This window comes from Macrobrachium nipponense, chromosome 30 (genome assembly GCF_015104395.2).
Source record: "Macrobrachium nipponense isolate FS-2020 chromosome 30, ASM1510439v2, whole genome shotgun sequence".
In the NCBI taxonomy this organism is placed as follows: Eukaryota; Metazoa; Arthropoda; class Malacostraca; order Decapoda; family Palaemonidae; genus Macrobrachium; species Macrobrachium nipponense.
Window position 1 is genome coordinate 40,879,753 of NC_087218.1, and position 24,530 is coordinate 40,904,282.

Below are 24,530 nucleotides of genomic sequence, written 5' to 3' on the forward strand. Positions count from 1 at the left end.
ACAGCCATAACTGCATCTCTAAACAGTCTTCAAAACGAAGGCCGTTGACGACAGACAAGAAACTGAAGACAACACCGGTGAAGGAAAATTGAAATGGTAATAAATCGTATGAACATTACCAGAATACTATTTCATTTATGTACAAATTGTGACCTGATGACGGAGGTGCCATTCTTAACTTGTCCAAATGGACTGTGAATCAATAATACAAAGCAGTTTCGTTACCCTGACCATAAAGGTTTTTCATCCTTGTTGAAAAACACAAGTACTATTTACAGTACTCTGAATTCACCTGTGAATACTGCACCACAAGATACAGTATATACTATATTAAAAGATGAACTGATACTTTTAGTGTATATCTCAAGATAACTCAAGGTACAACAGTGACTGCATCTTGTAACTTAGATTTTAGGTACAACTTTAGGCCAAATGACTAAGGACACAAGTCTCATAACATATACACACAGATGTTCTCACAATCACGCTGAAGTTTAAGTATGCCGGAACATTCCAAACAAGTTACAGTTCAACGTGTAAGTTCATACTACCCCTTCAAAATAGCAGTAAAACCACGCAATAACACTAAGGTTAAGTCATACTGGGCTCTTCATTCATACTACAGGATGATTAACTTTACCCTACATGTATAGCTTAAGTATAACATATGGTACACAGATAAATTTCCATTAAAATGGTGAAAACTAGATTAAAATCCTATGGTTGGTTTCAAAGATATTGATGTTTGAAAACTTATTATGTTAATCAACAACATACCAAAGTAAACCTTCTTACAATCATGTCATATGAAGCAGTTTGATTACAATGTGAAGGTCATAAATACAGATCATTTCAGATTTGTTACATAATTGTCAGAAAAGAAACATCCGTACTAAGGATTACACCGAGAATCTGGTCTTATTAATTCAATTAACGCTCATATTAAATGAGGTTGCATTCAAAGTAATGATAAACTAATAAATATTCACTGGAAAACCTCTGATAGACATCTTAATTATAAGTATATTTCAAGACGTATGGTAGATGCCATTCAAAGCAGGGTACAGCTGAGGGTAGATGCCATTCAAACGAGGGTATAGCGAGGGTAGATGCTATTCAAACAAGGGTACAGCTGAGGTTAGATGCCATTCAAACGAGGGTACAGCTGAGGGTAGATGCCATTCAAACGAGGGTACAGCTGAGGGTAGATGCCATTCAAACGAGGGTACAGCTAAGGTAATGCTACTAGAATTAATTATAATGTTTTTTTCATTTTAGACTAAAGTAATAAGAAAAAGGGGTAAATTGGCATTATGATCCACTGATTAACTATTATATGTTTCCAGGAAAATATTATAATAAAAGAGGGAACAACTGTAGTGACGATACTTTCATCAATGGTTATTTACAGTTGAAGATTTAATTGTACATTGCATCTTTTATTTCTTTGTTCGTCACAATAGAACAGGATAAAGGTACTGCATGTAAGAGCACATTCAGAGTATTCTTGAAGTATCTGTATAAAATTCAATGTTTGTCACAATACACGTTCAACGTCTTGGCACATAAATAGTGACACATCCAAAAGTTATCTAAAAATTTAACATACACAAAAAGATAACAAGTTACATAAGTCACAAAATTACATTGAAGCCACATAATGTTCAGTTCATAACAGAGAAGCAGCCAGATTATAATACGTCAAATATTCATAATTCTTCTAAGACTATATAACCAAATAGGAACTGTACTTTACTATTCTAAAAGATCATAGTCTGCAGATCATGAAAATAGGTCAATGTCACCCCAAAAACTGACACAGACGCAAGATATTCCCATGAGAATATTAATTTGGCTGGCAGTCATCTTTCTGAAAATAATATGCGTCTGTTTCAAGTTCAAGAGAAAAATCGAAATTTCTGATAAATTCATCTAGGTAAAGAGTTACCAGTTTTTGAAACATATCATCACAATGGCACTTATGCAGTCTGAATATATTAGGCATCTTTGGTAACACAGGGTATGGCCCATTTCATTATTACATGAATTTCACGCTTTCTCTAGTACCATATTCATTTGGTTATTGTTTTCTACTCAAAATAATGTAATTGATTCATGGAATGCATTCTTTTGATTGTCTTATTATAAAGTTATTTATAAAAATCCATTTTACAATCTCTACAAAAGTACTTTAAATTTTTCAGTTCTCTGTCAAATGTTTACCATAAACAAAAATACTTGAATTACTTTTCTATTCTTGCTATAAGACTACAAAACTTAAGTTAACTGGCAATTTGAGTACACATAAATAAATGAGTATTTCTGTAGCACTGTAATTTTATAAGAATTCATATTCTCCTAAAGCAGGCGAGATATTCCATCCTTACTCTTTTAAAAGGTCAGGAATACCACCACCAATCCTTCTAAAAGAAAGGGAGGGATACAATCTCCAATCTTTGTAAAAGGAAGTGAGGGGTACAACCCTTTAGCCTTCTAAAAGGTGATACTTCCTATACTCTTTTAAAAGGTGAGTGATACTACCAAATCCTTCTGTGAGAAGGTGAAGGATATCACACTTAATTCTTCCATGAGAAGGTGAGAGATACCACCCAATTCTTTTAAAAGGCCAGGGATACCACCCTAATCTTTTAAGAGAAGACATAGGATACCACCCCAATGTTTTAAGACATGGGGTACCACACTAATCTTTGAAGAGAAGACATGGGATACCAACCCATTCTTTTAAAAGACACGGGGTACCACCCCTATCTTTTAAAAGAAGACACGGGATATCACCTCTACTTTTTTAAAGGTAGGATGCCACCCTTAATACTTTCAAGAGAAATTTGGGGATATCACCCATACCTTTCAGAGAAAGGAATGGATACCACAATTACTCTTTTTTTTAAGACAAGTTGTGATATGTTCCTCCTGATGTTCAAAATATGACGGGTGATACCACCTATTATCTTTTAAAAGAGGAGAGATACAACCCTTGACTTTTAAAAGGAGGCAGGGGATACCAACCAGACTTGGCACTGACCAAACTAGAATACCACTTTCAGTATTTAATACCATGACTTCTGTAAACTTTTACTTATCCAGTTTTTCACATAGAGAAAAGAATGGAAATTCTCCATTTTAACAACACAATTTCTATAAACTTTCACTTGTCAAGTTTTCTACATAGAGAAAAGAATGGAAATTCTCCATTTTAATAATGCAATTTTTTTTAAAAAACTTTCACTGATCCAGTTTTCTGCATAAAGAAAAGTATGGAAATTTTCTATTTTAATAACACAATTTTTTAAAACTTTCACTTGTCCAGTTTTCCACATAGAGAGAAGAATGGAAATTCTCTATTTTCACAACACAATTTCTATAAACTTTCACTGGTCCAGTTTTCCACATAACGAAAAGAGTGGAAATTCTCCAAAACATAATTTGGGAAAATTGATATTAATCGGCGAACGGTTTCCCTTCTCTCAACCTCTTGAGTTTTTCCCTCAGTATCTCCATCTTGAGGTTGTGCTCCTGTTGCTCCATGTGTTGCTGCTGCTGCCGGAGTGACAGCTCGGCCTCCAAGACTCTCATCCTCATAGCTCCTTCCTGACGCAGTTGTTGAAGTCTGGTGTCTGCATAACAGGGGAATAATACATCAGATGGATCTATTTTCATGTTATAAAAATGCCTGAAAAGAGAGATATGTATTCTATGTTCATAGCAGACCGGTTTTACGCCAATAAAATTGTTCTAGAAACGATGTTAGGACCTTAACACGACTTAATTTTTGTAGCTTTATAATATCAACCTCCCCCCCACCCAGTATATTCATGTTATAAAAATGCTGAAAAGAGAGATATGTGTATTCTATGCTGGTAGCAGACGGGTTTTACGAACAAAAAAAATAATTTGTTCTAGGAATGCTGGACCTTAACACGACTTAATTTTTGTAGCTTTATATCACACCCCACCCCCAACCCCCCTACCTGGGAAGGTTCTTAATGGTGCTATTATTAACTATTCCAGTTCTAGAATAGGGAAAAGGTGGCTCGTGCTTTATCCTTCTCCTACGGTGTAAAATTTGTAGTTTCATTCAATGGTCTTGTAAACGTGCGAACAAAGACATTTTTCGTATAAGCTACACAATTGACAAAAGTAGACGAACAACCTCCCTGTAATTTTGAAGAATAATTCTTCGACAGATATAAGCTGTCAATAGCCCTCGTTTTGAAAAAAGAAACGCACTTTTTATGTGGCCTAATTAAAAGGCTAATTTCCTTTCAAACACGCATCATTTGTCGTGTACTGTTAAAAAAAAAATAAATAAATAAAAATATAGCGCATTCAATCCAGGCGTTAGCTACTATAGAACTTCGGTTATACGAGACATGGCTGCGCTTCTTTTAGTAACGTTACGAAATTGTACCTTTTCCCGTTGTTGAGTCGAATATACAATTTAGCCCAAAGACCAAGCACTGGGACCTATGAGGTCATTCAGCGCTGAAATGGAAATTAACAGTAAAAGGTTTGAAAGGTGTAACAGGAGGAAAACCTCAAAGCAGTTGCACTAAGAATCAAGTACTATTAGGAGAAAGGTGGGAAGTAAGATGAAGAAAGAGAATAGGAAAGGAGGTACAGTAAAAGGAACAAAAGTGATTGCAGCCAGGGGCCGAGGGCACGCTGCAAAGAACCTTAAGTAATGCCTACAGTGCACCGCATGAGGTCCAGTGACGGCACTACCCCCCGTCCTTTTACTGTTGTTACTTTTAGTTTTGTGGTCCATTCACAGAGGAAAACTTAATTTCGGATCTTGTCTAGATAGTGAGGGCCCCCCCAACCCCCCCCCCCCCCCCCACGGGTTTGAACCCGGTATATATACGTATCCACCTTTGCGAAGCGTTAGTACAAGCCTGTTAGGGATTACTATTGAAACATAAAACAAATAAAAGACTGTAAATATTAGTCCTACATAACGACAACCGAAAAACACTTGCGGTTCACTATCTTGGAAAAAATCCCTCAAATCTATAGAAATTTAAATGTTTTGATATCCAGGACGATATTCTAAGAAAAACGGCAGATTTTGAGAAACCGTTTTATTGATTTTTCTTTGTTTACGTAAATACGGTTTTTATACTTACAAAGCCTTAAATTAAATAATAGGAGACAGCAAACATTGGTTTGGTTTAATCCGGATGCAATATGCCTGCATCTTCCCCCCCCCCCCCTCCCCCCCCCCCGTTAAATGGAGACTTCGCGGAGATAAGGGAAAAAAAAAAGGAAGCAAGGGATTAATTCCAAATGAGTCAGGGATAAAAACAATCGTAAAGAAAATGAAAAGAAGAATACCTTGTGAAATCATTTTTTAACAGAATTTACCATATTTAAAATATTATCACTGCTGTTGCATTTCATCATTGCTAAAGAAAATGACTGTGGCCGCTGCTATAATTACCAGTAATATGTGTCAATAACGTTGGTATTGAAGTCTAATATTATAGTTATTTCTTATTACCTCTGATCTTTCATCAGTACTAAAATGTGTTTATGTTCATGTCATTAACGTCGTTTACTACTACTACTACTACTACTACTACTACTACTACTACTACTACTACTACTACTACTACTACTACTACTACTACCTATACTAATAATAATAATAATAATAATAATAATAATAATAATAATAATAATAATAATAATAATAATAATGGTGCTATGACTTGAAACTGCTGTGCTTGACATTTGTTACGCTTTATATGGGCCATTTGTTGTGTTATTATGATTTATTATTGCCTACCATATCAAATCCCTTGCTAGATATTGTTAAGAGTATATTTATAAGCGTTCAGAGTATTCTCTACCCGAAAGAAATATATGGATGTAACATTCATTCAGCCAGGCCATTATTTCTTGGCGTGCATTAAGAGAATGACATTGCAAAATATAATCTCCCCCTCTATTTGGCTTAAGTGAGGGCTCGCCACTCCCCTCCGATCTGGTTGTTGGGAATAGGGGTGGGGGAGGGGGGGGAAAACTGGGGACAGTAAGGGGATAGGAGAGGGTAAGTGGTCGCAGCAAAAATCAGGGGAGAAACGAAAACACAAACCCTACCCCCCCCTCCCCCCAGAAGTAAAACCCCTTGGGGGAAAAAAGGGGGGACTTGTATACATGTTCACCAAAGGAGGTAGGGAGGCCGAAGGTTTTCTTTTTCAGCCTGCCCTCCTCACCCCGCCCACCCCCCATTTCCCTTCCTCCTCCCCTTGCCTTCACTTCTCCTCCTCCTCCTCCTCCTCCTCTTTCCCACTTCCCAATCCCCCTCACTTCCATCATGCTCAAATGGTGGGGAATTTTGAAGGGGATAAGCCACTGCCGTAATCCCCCCAAGTCAAATGGCTTCCATAAACAAGTCTTGTGAGGGATACTTGGTAATGAGAACACCCAAATTACATTCATAAACAATTCAGGTTTTGCAGAAATGCACGAAGAGCAAGAGCGAGAGATGTGCGCGCGCCATGCGCATACAAACGGGATGGGGGTCAGTGAAAAAAAAAATAACAATGGTAATAGAGGTAGTCGTTAGTAATAGTAACAGTGCATTAAATTTTAATGGCAGTCGTGTATACACTCGCCGTCAAATGGCAAATAATTTTCTTCCAGCGTTATTTATCATTAAATTTATTATATTCATCGCGGTTATATTCGACATAAATGACGTTTATTTCAACGTCGATACCTTCAAAAAAATTATAAAATATAACACCGGTAACAACAATAGGAGAAAGTTGACAGTAAGTTGACTGATTGAATATCCATCCCTTAATAACTACCCACTTCCTTCCATATACTGATTTTTAGTGTTACATCGTAGTAGTGGAAAATTATTTTTTTTTAATGGCAGATCACTTGAACTATGAAAATATCTGTATTATGTAATATATATATATATATTATATATATATATATGATATATATATATATATATATATATATATATATATATACACACACACACTTAAAAAATCACAGATGTACGTGACTGCATTAAGTGAGCAAATGCCACGGGAAAATGAGTCAGAAATCAAAGCACTTTCGTCAATACTAAGACATTGTCAAGGAACGTTCCTTGACAATGTCTTAGTAAAGACGGAAAGCGCTTGGATTTCTGACTATCATTTTCCTGTGGGTATTCGCTTATATCTATATATAATATATATATATATATATATATATACTATATATATATATATATATATATATATATATATATATATATATATATATATATAATATATATATTATATAATTATGTATCTGCAGACGGCAAATATAGGAAGATTTCAGGAGGTTCCATGATACACTCTCAGTAACAGGCCATGATTTATTATACAAAAAACGTTTCGCACACAAACACGGGGTGCATCATCAGTCTGTGAAGAAATAAAACAATTACATTTATATTACTACATAAAAGGAATTCATCAAAAATTTAAAATTGACATTAAAAAACTGTAAAAAAGCATTATTAAAAAACAGTAAGAAACAAAAGAGAGAGACTACTAAAACACCAACCATCTCTAGTAAGGAAAGAAGAGGGAATGACAAAAACCGAGGTCCCAGATTCAAGACAGAAAAACTTGATGCCAAGATAATAAACGTTGAAGACGAGGTGTTATTGTTGAGTGAAGGAACCAGCCTTTTTATGAGTAACGACTCTAAGGTGGTTAAGTGATCTGGGTCCTTCGTATAGCCAATTATGGAGAAGTGCTGCTTCAAGATCTCTATTTTACAAAGAGCAGCATGATTTCTAATATTGGAAAATTCAGGTTGCTTAATTCTTTGACCTGTGCGAAAGCTGAAACCCTTATGGCTGCAATATCTCACTTGCAGTAACCTTCGAGTCGATCCAATGTAAGAGCCCGGACATCCAGGGCATTGTGAAATTATAAACAACATTCGATCTCATGAAGGACTTGGCAAGCGATCTTTGAAATAAAAAAATGAACCTATTTTACAAGGATTATTCGAAATAAGTTTAAGTTGAAGACATGGAATTTCCTGTTCGATGATTTTAGTAAGTCTAAGTGAGAACTTGGTATCAGACACATACGGGACAGAAGCAAAACACAGTTTCTTTGGAACATCAAAATTAGCTATAGGTGGTTGGAAAAATTTGGTTAAAAATTTATTAATGATTCTATGAACTATATCTCTAGGATATGAATTTTTTTTGAAAGAAGTTTAATAAAAATCCATTTCCTTATGAAAATATTGGCCAAACTGGAAGAGTATTTTAGTGCTCTATGGACTAAAGTGTAAATACTGTTTAGTTTGAAGGTTTTTTTGGCATGAACTATAGTAGGTAATTGTTTGGCTAATCCCGTATATGTCCTTTTTCTATAGACAGCTGTGGTAAATTCAAAGTTAGTTCTTGTGACATTGATATCTAAAAATGGTAAACTGCCCTCGTTCTCCACTTCCATTGTAAATTGAATATCCCTTTTTACTAATGTACCACTGACCGAAACCATTGATATCATTTTAAATAAGATTTTTAGTATTGACACTCTATTTCATGGTTTTAATAGATCTACTTTTTAAACAATTTCTGGAACTTGCTGTGCAAGATTCCATGTTCGTGTTTAACCAGCAGCTCTATTCGCAGGTCGATGGAGTTGCTATGGTTCACCCTTTAGGTCCCATATTTGCAAATTTTTTTATGTCTGACTTGGAAACTAAATTTTTAGACCAGTGTAATTCCTCTTTTATTTACCCAGCGTATTTTAGAAGATATGTGGGACGATACCTTTGCACTTTTTAAACATCCTTGGAAATGTTTCAAAAAATTTTTATTTTTAGAATATATTAATCAACGAACATCCGAATATTCAATTTACAATGGAAGTGGAGAACGAGGGCAGTTTGTTTACCATTTTTAGATATCAATGTCACAAGAACTAACTTTGAATTTACCACAGCTGTCTATAGAAAAAGGACATATACGGGATTAGCCAACAATTACTATAGTTCATGCCAAAAAACCTTCAAACTAAACAGTATTTACACTTTAGTCCATAGAGCACTAAAATACTCTTCCAGTTGGCCAATATTTCATAAGGAAATGGAATTTTTATTAAACTTCTTTCAAAAAAATTCATATCCTAGAGATATAGTTCATAGAAATCATTAATAAATAGAGAGGACTCGCGCTAGAGCTTCGGAGCAGAGAGGACGTGTCTTGAGCTGCTCCCGCTTTCTGGTGTTTTGGCCTGACCTTTGGGCTAGACTATAGAAGATGAATGGAAGGGACAACTTAAATGCTTTTGCCCCTTTGGGCAAACTTAAAAGAAAGGATTCGATTGGATTACATTTTTCTGTGGGCACCCGACGTATGACCTTGCCTGTGAAGTAATTTTCATGCATCTAGGTGTGAAGAAGAAGACCTCTCCGGCTTTCAGCTAATGCTCAACAATAGGGTGGGGATTATAAAATTCGCTGACCATAACGCGGTTTGAAATGGTAGTAAAGGAATATGAGGACAAATCTATTGATATTGGTGAAGGTAAACTGTAAGAGTTATTAATTTGAGTATGATGACACATATGTTTCCGTAGATATGCACCAGTTTGGATATGGATGATGATTTGGTTATCGGTGTCCTAAGTAGTTACGGGAAGGTGCACTCTGTACGACACAACAGATTTTCCCACGGAAGAGCAAAGGGACTGTTGAACGGTATCCGAACGGCAAGGATGGAGGTAAGGGAAAAACATTCCTTCGTCGGTTAATATATGTGGACACACAGTAACTTTTATTATCAAGGCCAACCTAAAACTTGCTATAATGCGGAATGGACGACACCATTTAGCTGTTTAATTTGTAACAATGGAAAAGCGAATCCAGGTTAAATGTTTTTAACATGGCCGTGTTTCCCGAATCTTCCTAAAATAAATGATGGTCCAGATACATTAAAGAATTGTTTGTGAAAAAAAATTTGGAGGTGGAAATATGAGACCGGTGTTATGTCGAAAGCATCGAATGGTGGTGCTGATGAAGAATCAAAGAACGATCAGGGAGTGGCACACTTGAGAAATAGTATACCTGAAGATAATCAGCTGGAGTTGAACTTATTCACAGGCGAACAAGCCTAAATACTGGTGTGCAGGAAATTGGTGATGAGGTAAGAGGTGATAATATTCGATATTGATATTTTTAATACTGAAAATGATAGTAGGTCCCCTAGACTTCCGGACCCTTTGGAGCACTCATTTTCGGGAAGGTTATAGTGAGCAGGGGCAACCTGATGTTCCGCAGATGGAGGTGGATCATATGCATGTACGCAAGGAACAGATCAGTGATGATGAAGGATTAAAGGAAATGACTGTTACGGTGTCAGTGCATAAGAATGATGAGCCCACAGATGTGATGATCTCTGAAAATGAGTCTGATATGGACTTGTGCAAGAATATAGTACTAGGTAATGAGGATGGATATGAAGAGCGAATCTTGGATACATCAACTGAAAGTCAGTGGAATATTAATATGGAAAGGGTTGGCAAGATGAAGCTTACTAGAGAAGTCTTATCACAAGAGAAGAGGAAAGAAACGAAGACACAAAGCAACGACAACGTACCGAAAAGAAGAAGTTGTGATTTTTTCTTCTGTCCATGGCTTACAATTGCAACGTTAAATGTCAATGGCTTAAACGATGTAAATAAACAGATGAAGGTAGCATCACTCATGGCGCAGTATAAGATAGACATTTTGTTGATACAGGAACATAACGTGAGAGACCTACGAGTATTAAACTATTTAAGCAATTGTTGTAATATTATATTGAACTCGACGGTTTGGTGTAAAGGAGGGACTATGGTATGTATTTCTAGAAAGAAGGAAATAGTGGTGTTGTCAACAGACAGAGATTGTAACGGGCGGATACTGGGTATTAGGGTAAGATTTAATGGTTGCATTATCCCTATTGTAAATGTATATGCCCCTACAGGGTCAGGGAGGACTAGAGAGAGAGAGGAGTTTTTTGGGAATGACCTCACCTTTTTTCTGAGACACAACCTTGATTCCCTGGTATTAGTGGTGATTTCAATTGTGTGACTTGTCTCAGGGACTGTAGCAATGATATAGATATTTGGTGTCCAAAGCTCTTGGTACTCTGGTTCAAATTTAGCTTTAAAAGGATAATTATCATTTTTCTAGAGGTATCCCGGAATATACGTATGTTAAAGAAAATTATGGGTCTCGTATAGATAGAATCTACACCGTTAATCTCCGTTCCGTACATTACGAGGGCACAAACAATCCCGATTAGTTTTTCAGATCACAATATGGTCCTCTTGAGTATAAAGGTTATTGACTTAAAAACATCAACAGATTATTGGAAATTAAATGTAAAAATTTTGGATTCTGAGAATATAGAATGAGCAATTTCAAGACTTGTGGAAACGGGTACAATCTTATAAATGTAAGTTTCCTGATATGTTGGAATGGTGGATTGGGCAAAGTTACGATGTAAAGATTTTTTTTTGTTAAGTTATCCATGAAGATTTCACAGGAAAAATATGGTTTTGTTGAACCTATTACATTGGAGGTTACAACAATTAAATGATGTTCATTATAGAACGGGGATAAGTACGACATGATCCAAACACTGAAAAAAGAGAATTTGTGACCTACAGAATGAGTTTTTGGAGGGTGTGAAGATTAGGATAAAAACTGATGAGATGTTGAAAGGTGAAAGAGAGTTTCTTCCTATCTGCTTGGCAAAGGAGAAAACTAAAAGAATAAATAATTGTTTTGTACTAAACTTAAAATAAAAGATGGCACGACTGTTGAGGGACGAATGCGATTTCTGTGCGAATTAGGGAATATTTTGAGAATATGTTTCGTTTGGTTGAAGGTGACCGACAGTGTATGAGCTTTTTTCTCGATAAGTGTGGACCAGTGCTGAATGGTCAAAGCCTACAAGCTTTATCTACTGAGATTCAGTCAAGAGGTGTGGAATGCTATGGAAAAAAGGAAAAAATGTGTAATGGGAAAACTCCTGGGTGCGATGGTCTCCCTATTGAATTTACAAGAAATTTTGGAATATTATAAAACAGGATTTTATAACTGTATTAAATTATGTATGTGATGTAAAGCGAATGTCCAAGAGTCAGTATGGTAGGTGTAATCAACTACATGCAAAAAAGGTGACCTTGCTCTAATAGAAAATTGGAGACCTATAACGTTGTTAAATACTGATTATAAGATTTTTGCCAAGGTTTTTAAAAAACAGGTTTGAGTCTATATTAGACGACATAATTTCCCTGAGCAATACTGTGCAGTCAAATGGGAGATAGATTGTTCATGTAACAGTACCATACGAGACATCATGTTTTATTCAAATGAAAAATAAAGTAGATGCTGCCATCTTGAGTCTCGATTGGTCAAAAGCTTTTGATAGAGTGCATATTGGTTTTGTATATGAGGTGTTAGCAAAATTTGTGTTCCGACAGAGTTTATTGATTTAATAAAAATATTATATTTACAATGTGTAAGTCATGTAAGTATTAATGGCTGTCTAAGCAGTTCCTTTCCTGTCAAGAGGTCGGTGAGGCAAGGCTGCCCTATGTCAATGTTGCTATTCTGTATTTTTCAGGAACCTTTCTATAGGCATTCAAGAAAGTAACGATATAATTGGTATTAGTCTTCCAAACCAGACAGTCGTGAAAGTACAAGGTTTGCTGACGATTCTTACGTATTTGTGTCAACAACAAATTCGATAACAGCTTGTTCCAGCTCATTCAGCACTTTGAAGTCGCGACAGGTGCTAGAATTAACAAAGAAAAAAACTACAATGATGGTTTTGGGCACTGGATTAACAGGCAGGATTGGCCTTTGGAGTGGATACGGGTTGTTAATAGTATGTTATTTTTGGTATTATCTTTGTAATAACTTTGATTGGATGCACGAGGAAAACTGGGTCTGTTATCGCGAATAAGGTTGAAACTGCTGTAAATATGTTGAGTATGAGGAAGTTGTCAATTTTCCAAAAGAGTTAATTGTAAATTCTTTGATTTTATCAAAAGTATGGTATATGGCCCATACGTTACCCCCAGTAAAGAAATATATTTTGCAAGATTAATACGTGAATCTTTCGGTACATCTGGAAGGGGATGTACAATCCAATAAAAAGGGCTACGTTATGTTTACGTAGAAGTGAAGGGGGTTTGGGAATATTTGATGTGTACTATAAAACTCAAGCTATCTTCAGCTGCACTGTATTAAAGGATGTGTTAAGCGGAACTGGTTTGAGTGTGTATTATTGTAAACTTAGATTTAGTTATTTGTTGTATTAAGAGATATAGTTTGACGTATCTTATGTGACACCCGATCGTTCTATTCGAGTGCCATTGAGGTAATAAGGAAAATGCATAGGCTTAAAAACTTTCCGTATGTTACATGCAAGGCAGCTTATTATTATCTCAAATTGTCTTTAAAACCAAGCATTGAGAGTGATTACCCGCTACTAGATTGGGTGTTGATTTGGAAACGTATTAATGTTCCTTTTATTGGTACTTTGGAGAGGGAATTTATATACAAATATATTCACGGGATATTGGCAACAAACCACAGACTGAAGATTTTAAAACATTAAAAGCTCAGATTTATGTGATAACTGCAGTGAACAGAATTTATATTGCATATTTTTATTTTTGTAACCAAATTAAGCCAATTTTGTTGTATTTTCAAAAAGTGTTGGGTGAGATTTGTGATATGAGCCCGGATAACTTTATAAAGATTTTAATGTTTAATTTCCACTGCAAATTGAAACAAGATGATAATAGTGCGTTAGTTTTATTGACAGGTTTCTTTGTATGCAATTGGGTGGGTGGTAAAGTGAAAAAGATGTCGTTGTCTGATTTGATAATGTATCTTAAGGGTAAACTTAATTATGATAGATGGGTTTTGCGGAATACATATAAAAAGAACTTTGGTAAGGTTTTCTCAAGGAAATACTATGGAATATGTTTTTTTAGAAAGGATGCCTCAATTTGGTATGATGCTGTTCTTACATTTACCGGTCTGTTAGCTCGAATTCTGTCCAAGAGGTATTAATTATTGTGTGTGACTCGGTTGAAGACTCCTGTCTAAAAATGTAAGAATTAGTTGTGAGCTGAATGTTTGTACAATTTTTTTTGTATATAAAAAGTGCTATTTAATTTATTAAGTGCTGTATATGAAAAATAAAATTAATATTGCTCCTTAACAATGTAATAAAAAAATGTATTGTACATTAGATATTTTAAATAAAAGAAAACAAAAAATAAATAAATTATTAACCAAATTTTTCCAATTTTTTCCACCTATAGCTAATTTTGATGTTCCAAAGAAACTGTGTTTTGCTTCTGTCCCGTATGTGTCTGATACCAAGTTCTCACTTAGACTTACTAAAATCATCGAACAGGAAATTCCATGTCTTCAACTTAAACTTATTTCGAATAATCCTTGTAAAATAGGTTCATTTTTTTATTTCAAAGATCGCTTGCAGTCCTTCATGAGATCGAATGTTGTTTATAAATTCACATGTCCCTGGATGTCCGGGCTCTTACATTGGATCGACTCGAAGGTTACTGCAAGTGAGATATTGCAGCCATAAGGGTTTCAGCTTTCGCACAGGTCATAAGAATTAAGCAACCTGAATTTTCCAATATTAGAAATCATAGCTGCTCTTTGTAAAATAGATCACTTGAAGCAGCACTTCTCCATAATTGGCTATACGAAGGACCCAGATCACTTAACCACCTTAGAGTCGTTACTCATAAAAAGGCTGGTTCCTTCACTCAACAATAACACCTCGTCTTCAACTTTATATCTGGCATAGTTTTCGTCTTGACTGGGGACCTCGGTTTTTGTCATTCCCTCTTCTTTCCTTACTAGAGATGGGGTGGTAGTTTTAGTATCTCTCTCTTTTGTTTCTTACTGTTTTTTAATAATGCTTTTTACAGTTTTTTAATGTCATTTTAATTTTTGATGAATTCCTTTTATGTGTAGTATAATGTAATTGTTTTTTAATTCTTCACAGACTGATGATGCACCGTGTTTTGTGTGCGAAACGTTTTTGTATAATAAATCATGGCCTGTTACTGAGAGTGTATCATGGAACCTCCTGAAATCTATAATATATATATATATATATATATATATATATATCTTATATATATATATATATATACATATTACATATAGATATATACATATATACCACATATATACATAATATACATATATATACATATATACATATATATATACATATATATACTATATCATATATACATATATAACATATATATACATATATACATATATATACATATATTCATATATATACATATATACATACATATATATACATATATACTATATACTATATATCATATATACATATATATACATATACATATATATACATAATACTATACTATACATATATACATATATACATATATCATATATACATATATACATATATACATATACATATATACATATATACATATATACATATATACATATATAACAATATATACATATCACATATACTACATACATATATACATATATACATATACTATATATAACATATACATATATCATACATATACATATCTACATATCCATATATACATATATATATACATACTATATTATATACATATATACTATATATCTATACATACACATATATATATACACATATATATATACACATATATATACACATATATAATACACATATATAATACACATATATATATACACATATATTATACATATATAGATACCACATATATATATATATATATATACATATATATATATACATATATATATATATATATATAATAGATTACGTATTATATATTTAAAATAATAATTATATAAATATATATATAATGAAACGGTGCGTGTATGAGAGAGAGAGAGAGAGAGAGAGAGAGAGAGAGATTGTTACTGCTCACCATGGATAAATATATCCCTGGGATAAACAAAGCATTGTAAATCTGTCGCTTTTTAGAGATCAGTCGAGGCTCAATGTATTGCAACGATCGAGTGACTTCACTAAAAAAATATAACCAAGTTGCAGAAAAGATTAATGCGAAAAGAAAATACCCAACATAAGAAAAAAAGTATCTCTTAGTTTAACCATACCACTGAGCTGATTAACAGCTCTCCTAGGGCTGGCCCGAATGATTAAATCATTTTTACGTGGCTAGGAACCAATAGGTTACCTAACAACGGGACCTACAGCTCATTGTGGGATCCGAACCACATTATATCGATAAATGAATTTCTCATCACCAGAAACAAATTCCTCTAGTTCCATGTTGGCAGAGCGGGGAATCGAACTCGGGACTACCGAATTGGTAGGCGAGCATGTGACCTACTCGTCGAACGAGGAACTGACATAAGGAAGAACAGCACACAGCAGAAAATAATAACAATAAGAGAGGCCCTCAAAGCGATGCAAGCAAGATGAAATGTAAAGCTATAATTGTCTGTAACTTGGGGCAATTTGATGCTTTCAACACTAGGAAACTTTAAGCTGTAACTTGGAATTTTTAACTTAATAAAACGACTGTATCACATTAGTAAGGCTATTGTCAGAATGAGGTCCTTTATAAGTGAAACAAATCTTTGCATATTATTAAAGTACGTCGTCCTCCAATCTTAAAAGCATTTGCTGAGGACAGTTAACGAATACCTTAAGTTCATTTGTTATGACTGATCACACAAAACTATCGCAAATTCTTATTTAACTAACTTGATATTTTATGACGTGTTATAAGTAATCACGATTACAGTTATAATTCAAGAAACGAATCACTTGTTCCAGTTTAATTAACTTTTGGGTCGTCAAGACATCATTGATATATTTATCCTTTATTAGATAAATGCCACTTAAGATGTGTAATAAAAATCCCTTTATTTGGATAAAAATTGAATCATAATACTCATTATTATTATTATTATTTCTTTATAGTATGGGTCCAGTTTCACGTATTTAACCTTTACTATATAAAAGCCTCTTAAAATATATTACGTAATAAGATTCCCTTTCTTCGGAAAAAACTTAATCATAATTCAATATTTATTATTATTATTATTATTATTATTATTAGTATAATTATTTTATTTATTTATTATTATTATTATTTTATTTATTTATTTATTTATTTGTTTATTTATCACACTCTTCTGCACGAGTCCTGGAGCTACTTCAGCCTCTAGTTTTTCTAGATTCCTTTTCAGGGATCTTGATCTGGGATCGTGTGCCTATGTCCCTATGATGATGATGATGATGATGATGATGATTGGAAAAAATCTAATTTATTATTATTATCATTGGGCAAAACAAATTTAATAAATAAGCAAAAGAAAGCACGGTAAAAAGCACTACCGTTTAAATTACCATACAAATTACAAGCGCATTCACAGCAAACCGCACAACCACAGGCACACCATTTTAGTCGTACGTATCCCACACTCTATATTAACTTACTGGTGAATTTCTCGTTCCCTCTTATTGGCAATGGCGTGTCTGTCCATCGAGGAACCCATTTCGATCTTGTTTCCATTCTTCCTGGCTTTTCTCCGGTGGTGGTTCGGCGACCAGTAGGAGTCGTCTTCGTCGGAAGACACGTTGTCGTACTTGTGCTTGACGCTTGGCGAGCTGCTGCCTGAGTGCAGCTGCGCTTCTACGGGGAGAGGGAGGACCCGGTCCAAGCCTGAGCCTATGGAAAAGAAAGGCAGATAAATATGGTGTTATGTGTGAACACACGTGTCATATTAAGAAAAAGACAAGCAAATGATGTGTAATATGTATATATGTTACAGTAACTATGTGAAATCCAGGCAATTTGTGAAGTGAGCACGGACAAACAGCGATTCATTTACACTACTGCACTATAGTAGATTCATCACCCGCGATGTAATGTCTAGGCCAGTCCCTTATTACCTTAGGAGAGATGGAATATGCATCCTGCCTATGTGATCTCTCTCTCGAGAGAGTTTCCAGCCCTGTGATTGGCTTATCAACAGCGTAATCAGGACCGTCATAAGGGACTAGTACAGAGATAAAAAATGTCCCAATTGCATTTGATTCCCCAGGGCTAGTACTATACTCTAGCTACGAATTTAAAGTAATATATGCCATGTGTATGTATGCTAATGTTTTAACGTATATATATATATATATATATATATATATATATATATATATATATATATATATATATATAATATATGTACACATACCATATAAAAAGTATATATACGTACACACATACACATGTAAAATTTTACATTACGCAACTCGAAAAATGTACAGCAAAGTTTAAGTAGTATAATGTTTTGATCTCCATGCTTTGCTTTTGTACTGACGACTGGAGGGAGGCGACAGACAATCCTCTTCTTACTGTGACCCTTGGGGGTCACCTCCCTTAATCATCCTTACACGAGGAAATGGCAGCACCGCCCAGAAATTTTGCCAAATCTATCAAATTGTCACCCTTTTTCCTGAAACGTTTGAACGAGTTTAAGAAAATATGGCAGCAGTGCTAACCACCCTCGAGTCTCAACCTTTTGTAGCCAGAGTATAGACAAGGCGAAACGCATTTGACACCCCCCCCCACCCCCACGGGGGCTATAATTCTTCCAAACCTTCTAGTCGTTTTGGGCAGGTATTAATATTATTGCATATTAATACCTCCTGAAATGTTTTTGTACTCTGTAAAAATATTAACATGTTTTTTCTTGAAACGTGGCACAAATTTTGAGCTACGTTGCCAGTTTTCCTAGAGGACTCGGGTCATGTAGAAGCAAGGAGGGTCAAGTTAAGCTGCCCTCGGGTCATGTAGAAGTAATGTTGGCTTTGGTAGAGGTCGACATGATTCATATGCAGTACATATGCAAAGATAATGATTTTTTTAACATATATATATATTTGCGTTATATAAGATATGCAATAAAGAATAAGCGTAAACACATTTTTTTGAAAGTAAACTTTAACTTAAAATATACGAAAATGGCGAGTACAATAATAAAAAGAATCTTTACAAACTTAAACAGTTCATGAATGCGTACAGAAATATAAATATGATTACAGAATGATCTCTGTGATACTTTTACTACAAAAGAGGAAAAAATAAACATCAACTACATACATAGTGTGTGTGTGGTGGTGGTGGTTTGGGGGGGGGGGGGTGGAGGGGGGGTTATATAGTAGTAAACACGGCGAAACTGTAGATGAGTCAGTTTCGCCGTGTTTAGTATTAGCCAAGGTCTAGAGAGTACTCTCTAGACCTTGGTACGACAGTAGATTCACATCAACCGTGCATTAGACGTCTAGGCCAGTCCCTTACGACGCTCCTGATTGGCTGTTAAGCCAATGACAGGGCTGGAACAGGAGAGATGGAACATACATCCTGCCTATGTGAACTCTCGAGATAGACTGAGTTTCCAGCCCTGTCATTGGCTTATTAACAGCCAATCAGGAGCGTCGTAAGGGACTGGCCTAGACATCAAATGCACGGCTGATGTGAATCTACCATAGCCCTCAGCGATCAATGATCCTAAGCGAATTGGTCATTTCACAGATTCCCTGGCGATTTTGTGACTTCTCTGATATCACATATTTACTGTAACATGTACGTACATATATCATATAATAAGGGAAAGGCAATTTAAACGAATTATGAATGATATCGTTACGTCTTTAGCACCGACATATCAGGATGAGGTTACTAGTGCCATATTCGGCCTTTAGGTTCTTCAAAGGGCTTCTATTGGCGTTCAGTAACTCAGTAATCAAAGTAGAGCACTAAACACATCAGGGAAGAGGGCAAAATCTCCTTCGAAAAATAAATACAAACATCTGAGTACATTTTCATTGTGAAGGCTTAGGAACTAGTGTTAAAAATGAAGCAGGTAGTTGAATAATCTAGTAACTAAATAGTTTAAAAGTAAAATGCTGGCATCACTTCTGAGTCCTATTAAAAATCTGAGTGTGTGAATAAGTGAATAAACGAAGAAATTAAACGTACGTTCCGACATAATTCTCTTTTTAAAAATGCATTCATACTACTATCTTTAATGGGCTATTTATATTACTGAAGAAAAACCATTTGACAAAGTAATTAAAGTTACGAAGAAGAAAAATACAACAATAATTATAACTACCATATCGTTCAGGCGAAGGAGACCTGCTGTAGGATTCCTCTTGCTTGATCACCTTCCCATGGACCTTCTTTTGTTTTGACCTTGACCGCAAGGTCGAGCAAGGTCCTGTCTCTTGCGCTGGCGGAGGAGGGTAGGGCTCGAGCGGCAACACAGGAGTGATTTCCCCAGCGCTGTAGGCTTCGTGTTCCCTTTTGATAACCGTCAGAAGTGGCGTCAGAAGGCTGCTAGGATGTCTCTCTCCTTCAGTAGCGATTGGCTTGGAGGGTGAAGGTACAGCTTCACACGTCGAGGTGGAGGATTCGCCCTCACAGTCTAGCCCCCCGGTCATTTTCGAAGGGGAGCGATCCTGATTGAGTGGAAAATAATGTATGGTTGGAAAAGCTGTTTTTGAAGCATCACAGTACGCAACGTTCCTTAATTGAAAGACTGAAAGACCCCAGTATATATATTCTACAGCACTAACGTGGTAAATGCAAACTTGACCAGTACCGTTTCCATAACTGCTTGCTTGTACGAGGAGTCACACTCATTTTCTTCTCACGTCAGGTGTGGCGTCCAAACGATTGTTAGAAGTAACCCAGCTTTTTAAAATGTTGTATCACTACTTACTTTATTTGCAAGTCAGTAATGAAACTTTTACTAGGACATGTTTATCACTACTTAATCTGTTTGTCTGTAAGTAAAATGACCATTTCAAGAAGTGGTTCATTGCTGCATTTTAGTGTTAAGTACCAGTCTCTAAACTCCTCCCCATTTCTTGTCTCCTTGAGGCCAACTGGAGGTATATTACGACACAAAGAATGAGTTTCATCTCTCTTGGTACAGAATGGTCTCCAAGACACGCTGAGGCAATCTGACAATTAGTTATGGCAATATTGTATCATTACTATCTTCGGTGATCCACTTGAATCTGACAATCTCTGAGACAAGTACACCTGCTGGTTTGGGTAAAGTAGGCTTCGGCCAGCACGGTCCCTTGCCTAAGGTGGGATAGTGTTAAAGGGTGCCAGAGGAATGGTGTAGACTTCTTGACGCTTCCAACCAGAAATGGAATATACATACTGTCATTGCATTTATGGCTAATAATGGAAAGGTGTTAACTGACCCTACATTTAGGCAAATACGAGCTTCACAGGGCTTCCTAGGATAGATTGGGTCCGTTTTCTGGCGATACAAGTTTAAAACAGGCAGATTTGATACAAAATTATGAAATAGGGTTCAAGCGATATAACCGCGTAATTACATTGGCATTATCGTAAGTGGTAATTTCTCTGAAATGCGGTCAAGATGATGCAGTCTTTTGAAGCGAGGTAAAAAGGGATGATATCCTATCACATAATTTTGTATTTTGCTGGTGGTCTTTTGTTATATAGTAATTGTTTGTATTCCTCCCACCCTTATACAGAACTTAATACAAATACCACATCTATGTGAAAAATATCATTCACAAGCTTGATATACTTTTAGTACTGCTAGTTATCAGTTTCACTGGTTCCTGTGTATCCACGAGTATCTGTAAACAGTTTCAGAATACCCGGTATAAAGTTATAGTACACAGAGCAGTAGCATTGCTGGGTTCAGTCGCCTCCATAGCACTCGGTTCATTAGTTGTATATGTGCTGGGAACGCAGTTTTTGACAGCATGTCACATACACGAGCAAAGTATTATCCGTCAAATAAAGGGATTTTTGAATAATAGTCAGCAGTTGTATGTCGTGGACGATGCAATCAAACTATCACATTGCCGAAACACGGCTACATACTTGCGTATATGAAAATACGACTACGTAAACATAAGTGCATTATGAAATCATACACATACCTACACGTGCATTCACCACTTTTGTCCTTTTCATATTCTGACACTTGAGCTATTTGTGTAACTCCACCCCCCCCCCCCTCCCCTACATTAGATATAGTAGTCTTTCAGTCCACAAAAAGTACGTTCTCAATTTATACATGCACGTTGGAATGTACATTTTAGTTTTACAGCACACGCCCACACATATACACACACCTACACTCTCTCACACACAAAGCATCTGCTGGATTCCGTCAAATTAAATAAACCGGAAAATAAACTTTTTTGTGTTTTTTATAAATGCACAAACTATGAAAAAAACCCAAACTCCCATAAATAAACCCCGAAATTAAAAACTCGGGGAAAAAGCCATTTCCGAAGTGGAGGCTCATAAAGAAGAATTTCAAATTACATTATAATATAAAAAAGCCAACAACATATATTCGAGTGCCAGTGATGTTTATTGCGTTGAGTATTGAACAGCATAATGAATGTTGTGCAGTGGTCCTTCCTATTGCCCTCTCTCTCTCTCTCTCTCTCTCTCTCTCTCTCTCTCTCTCTCCTCTCTCTCAACCTCTCTCTCTCTCTCTGGGGGGCCCTTCTATGTCAAATGATTCCTAAAAGGTCAGGATCTTTTTGTTCCAACCTAGTTTTGAACCCATAATACAATTCGTCATGTTTACAGGGGGATTACCTTAACATTCTTACTTTAGATAGAAAAAAAAGTGGGGCTTTAGAGATCAAATAAATGACAAGGCCGACTCTTTGTCAGTTATTGTAATGGCGATGGAGACACGGAACGAAGGATTATTGTAACATCGAGGTAAAATGTCAATGGACAACAGTCACCCGTTGGCTCGATTGGGTGAATAATATTTTCTCATATCTCGTAAAGCTTTGGATATGATATGGATTTTTTTTATTATTACCGTTCAACTTTTGATGCAATATGAATTTTTTATTTTTATTTTACCGTCAAGCTATGGATAAGCATTTGCCGCCTTTTATTATCAAGCTTTGGATAAGTATTTTTCGCTTTCACTATCATAATTTGGAAAAGCATTTTTCCCCTTTTACCATCAAGCTTTGGATAAGCATTTTCCGTTTTACTATCAACCATAGGATAAGCTTTTTTCCCCATTTCCATCAAGCTGTGGATAAGCATTTTTCCCTTTTAAACTAAGCTTTGGATGAGCATTTTTTTCTATTACCACCAAGCTTTGGATAAGCATTTTTCCCTATTACCACCAAGCTTTGGATGAGCATTTTTCCCTATTACCACCAAGCTTTGGATAAGCATTTTTCCCTATTACCACCAAGCTTTGGATAAGCATTTTTCCCTATTACCACCAAGCTTTGGTGAGCATCCCTATTACCAGCTGGATAAGCCACCCTAATTACCACCAAGCTTTGGATGAAGCATTTTTCCCTATTACCACCAAGCTTTGGATGAGCATTTTTCCCTATTACCACAAGCTTTGGATGAGCATTTTATTTTCCTATTACCACCTTAAGCTTTGGATGGAAGCATTTTTCCCTATTACCACCAAGCTTGGGTAAAGCATTTTTCCCTATTACCACCAAGCTTTGGATAAGCATTTTTCCCTATAACTATCAAGCTTTGGATAAGCATTTTTTCCCTATTACCACCAAGCTTTGGATAAGCATTTTTCCCTATTACCACCAAGCTTTGGATAAGCATTTTTCCCTATTACCACCAAGCTTTGGATAACCATTTTTCCCTATAAATATCAAGCTTTGGATAAGCATTTTTTCCCTATTGCCACCAAGCTTTGGATAAGCATTTTTCCCTATAACTATCAAGCTTTGGATAAGCATTTTTTCCCTATTGCCACCAAGCTTTGGATAACCATTTTTCCCTATAACTATCAAGCTTTGGATAAGCATTTTTCCCTATTACCACCAAGCTTTGGATAACCATTTTTCCCTATAACTATCAAGCTTTGGATAAGCATTTTTCCCTATTACCACCAAGCTTTGGATAAGCATTTTTCCCTATTACCACCAAGCTTTGGATAAGCATTTTTCCCTATAACTATCAAGCTTTGGATAAGCATTTTTTCCCTATTGCCACCAAGCTTTGGATAACCATTTTTCCCTATAACTATCAAGCTTTGGATAAGCATTTTTTCCCTATTGCCACCAAGCTTTGGATAAGCATTTTTCCCTATTACCACCAAGCTTTGGATAAACATTTTTTCCATATTACCTCAAGTTTTGGATAAGCATTTTTTCCTATAACTATCAAGCTTTGGATAAACATTTTTTATCTATTATCACCAAGCTTTGGATAAGCATTTTTTTCCTATAACTATCAAGCTTTGGATAAGCATTTTTTCTCTTTTGCCATCAATCTTTGGAGGAGCATTTTTCGTCTTGTATCATTAAGCTTTGAATATTTTTTCCTCTTTGACAGTTAAGCTTTGAATATTGCGATTTGAACTATTTACCGCCAAGCTGGGAT

The 24,530-nt window shown here is 35.6% G+C and overlaps 1 protein-coding gene across 1 annotated transcript in view; it reads right to left on the reverse strand.

Annotated features, from left to right (window-relative positions):
* The window catches only part of LOC135202122 (uncharacterized), a 27,914-nt gene continuing 3,384 nt past the window's right edge, over positions 1-24,530 (reverse strand). The window contains exons 2-6 of the mRNA XM_064231372.1: positions 22,886-22,940; positions 21,132-21,224; positions 20,245-20,761; positions 17,567-17,798; positions 1-3,691 (exon numbers count right to left, since the gene is read on the reverse strand). Coding sequence (XP_064087442.1) covers positions 3,460-3,691; positions 17,567-17,798; positions 20,245-20,761; positions 21,132-21,224; positions 22,886-22,940 — 1,129 coding nt within the window. The 3' untranslated portion in view covers positions 1-3,459. The remainder of the gene's footprint in view (positions 3,692-17,566; positions 17,799-20,244; positions 20,762-21,131; positions 21,225-22,885; positions 22,941-24,530) is intronic.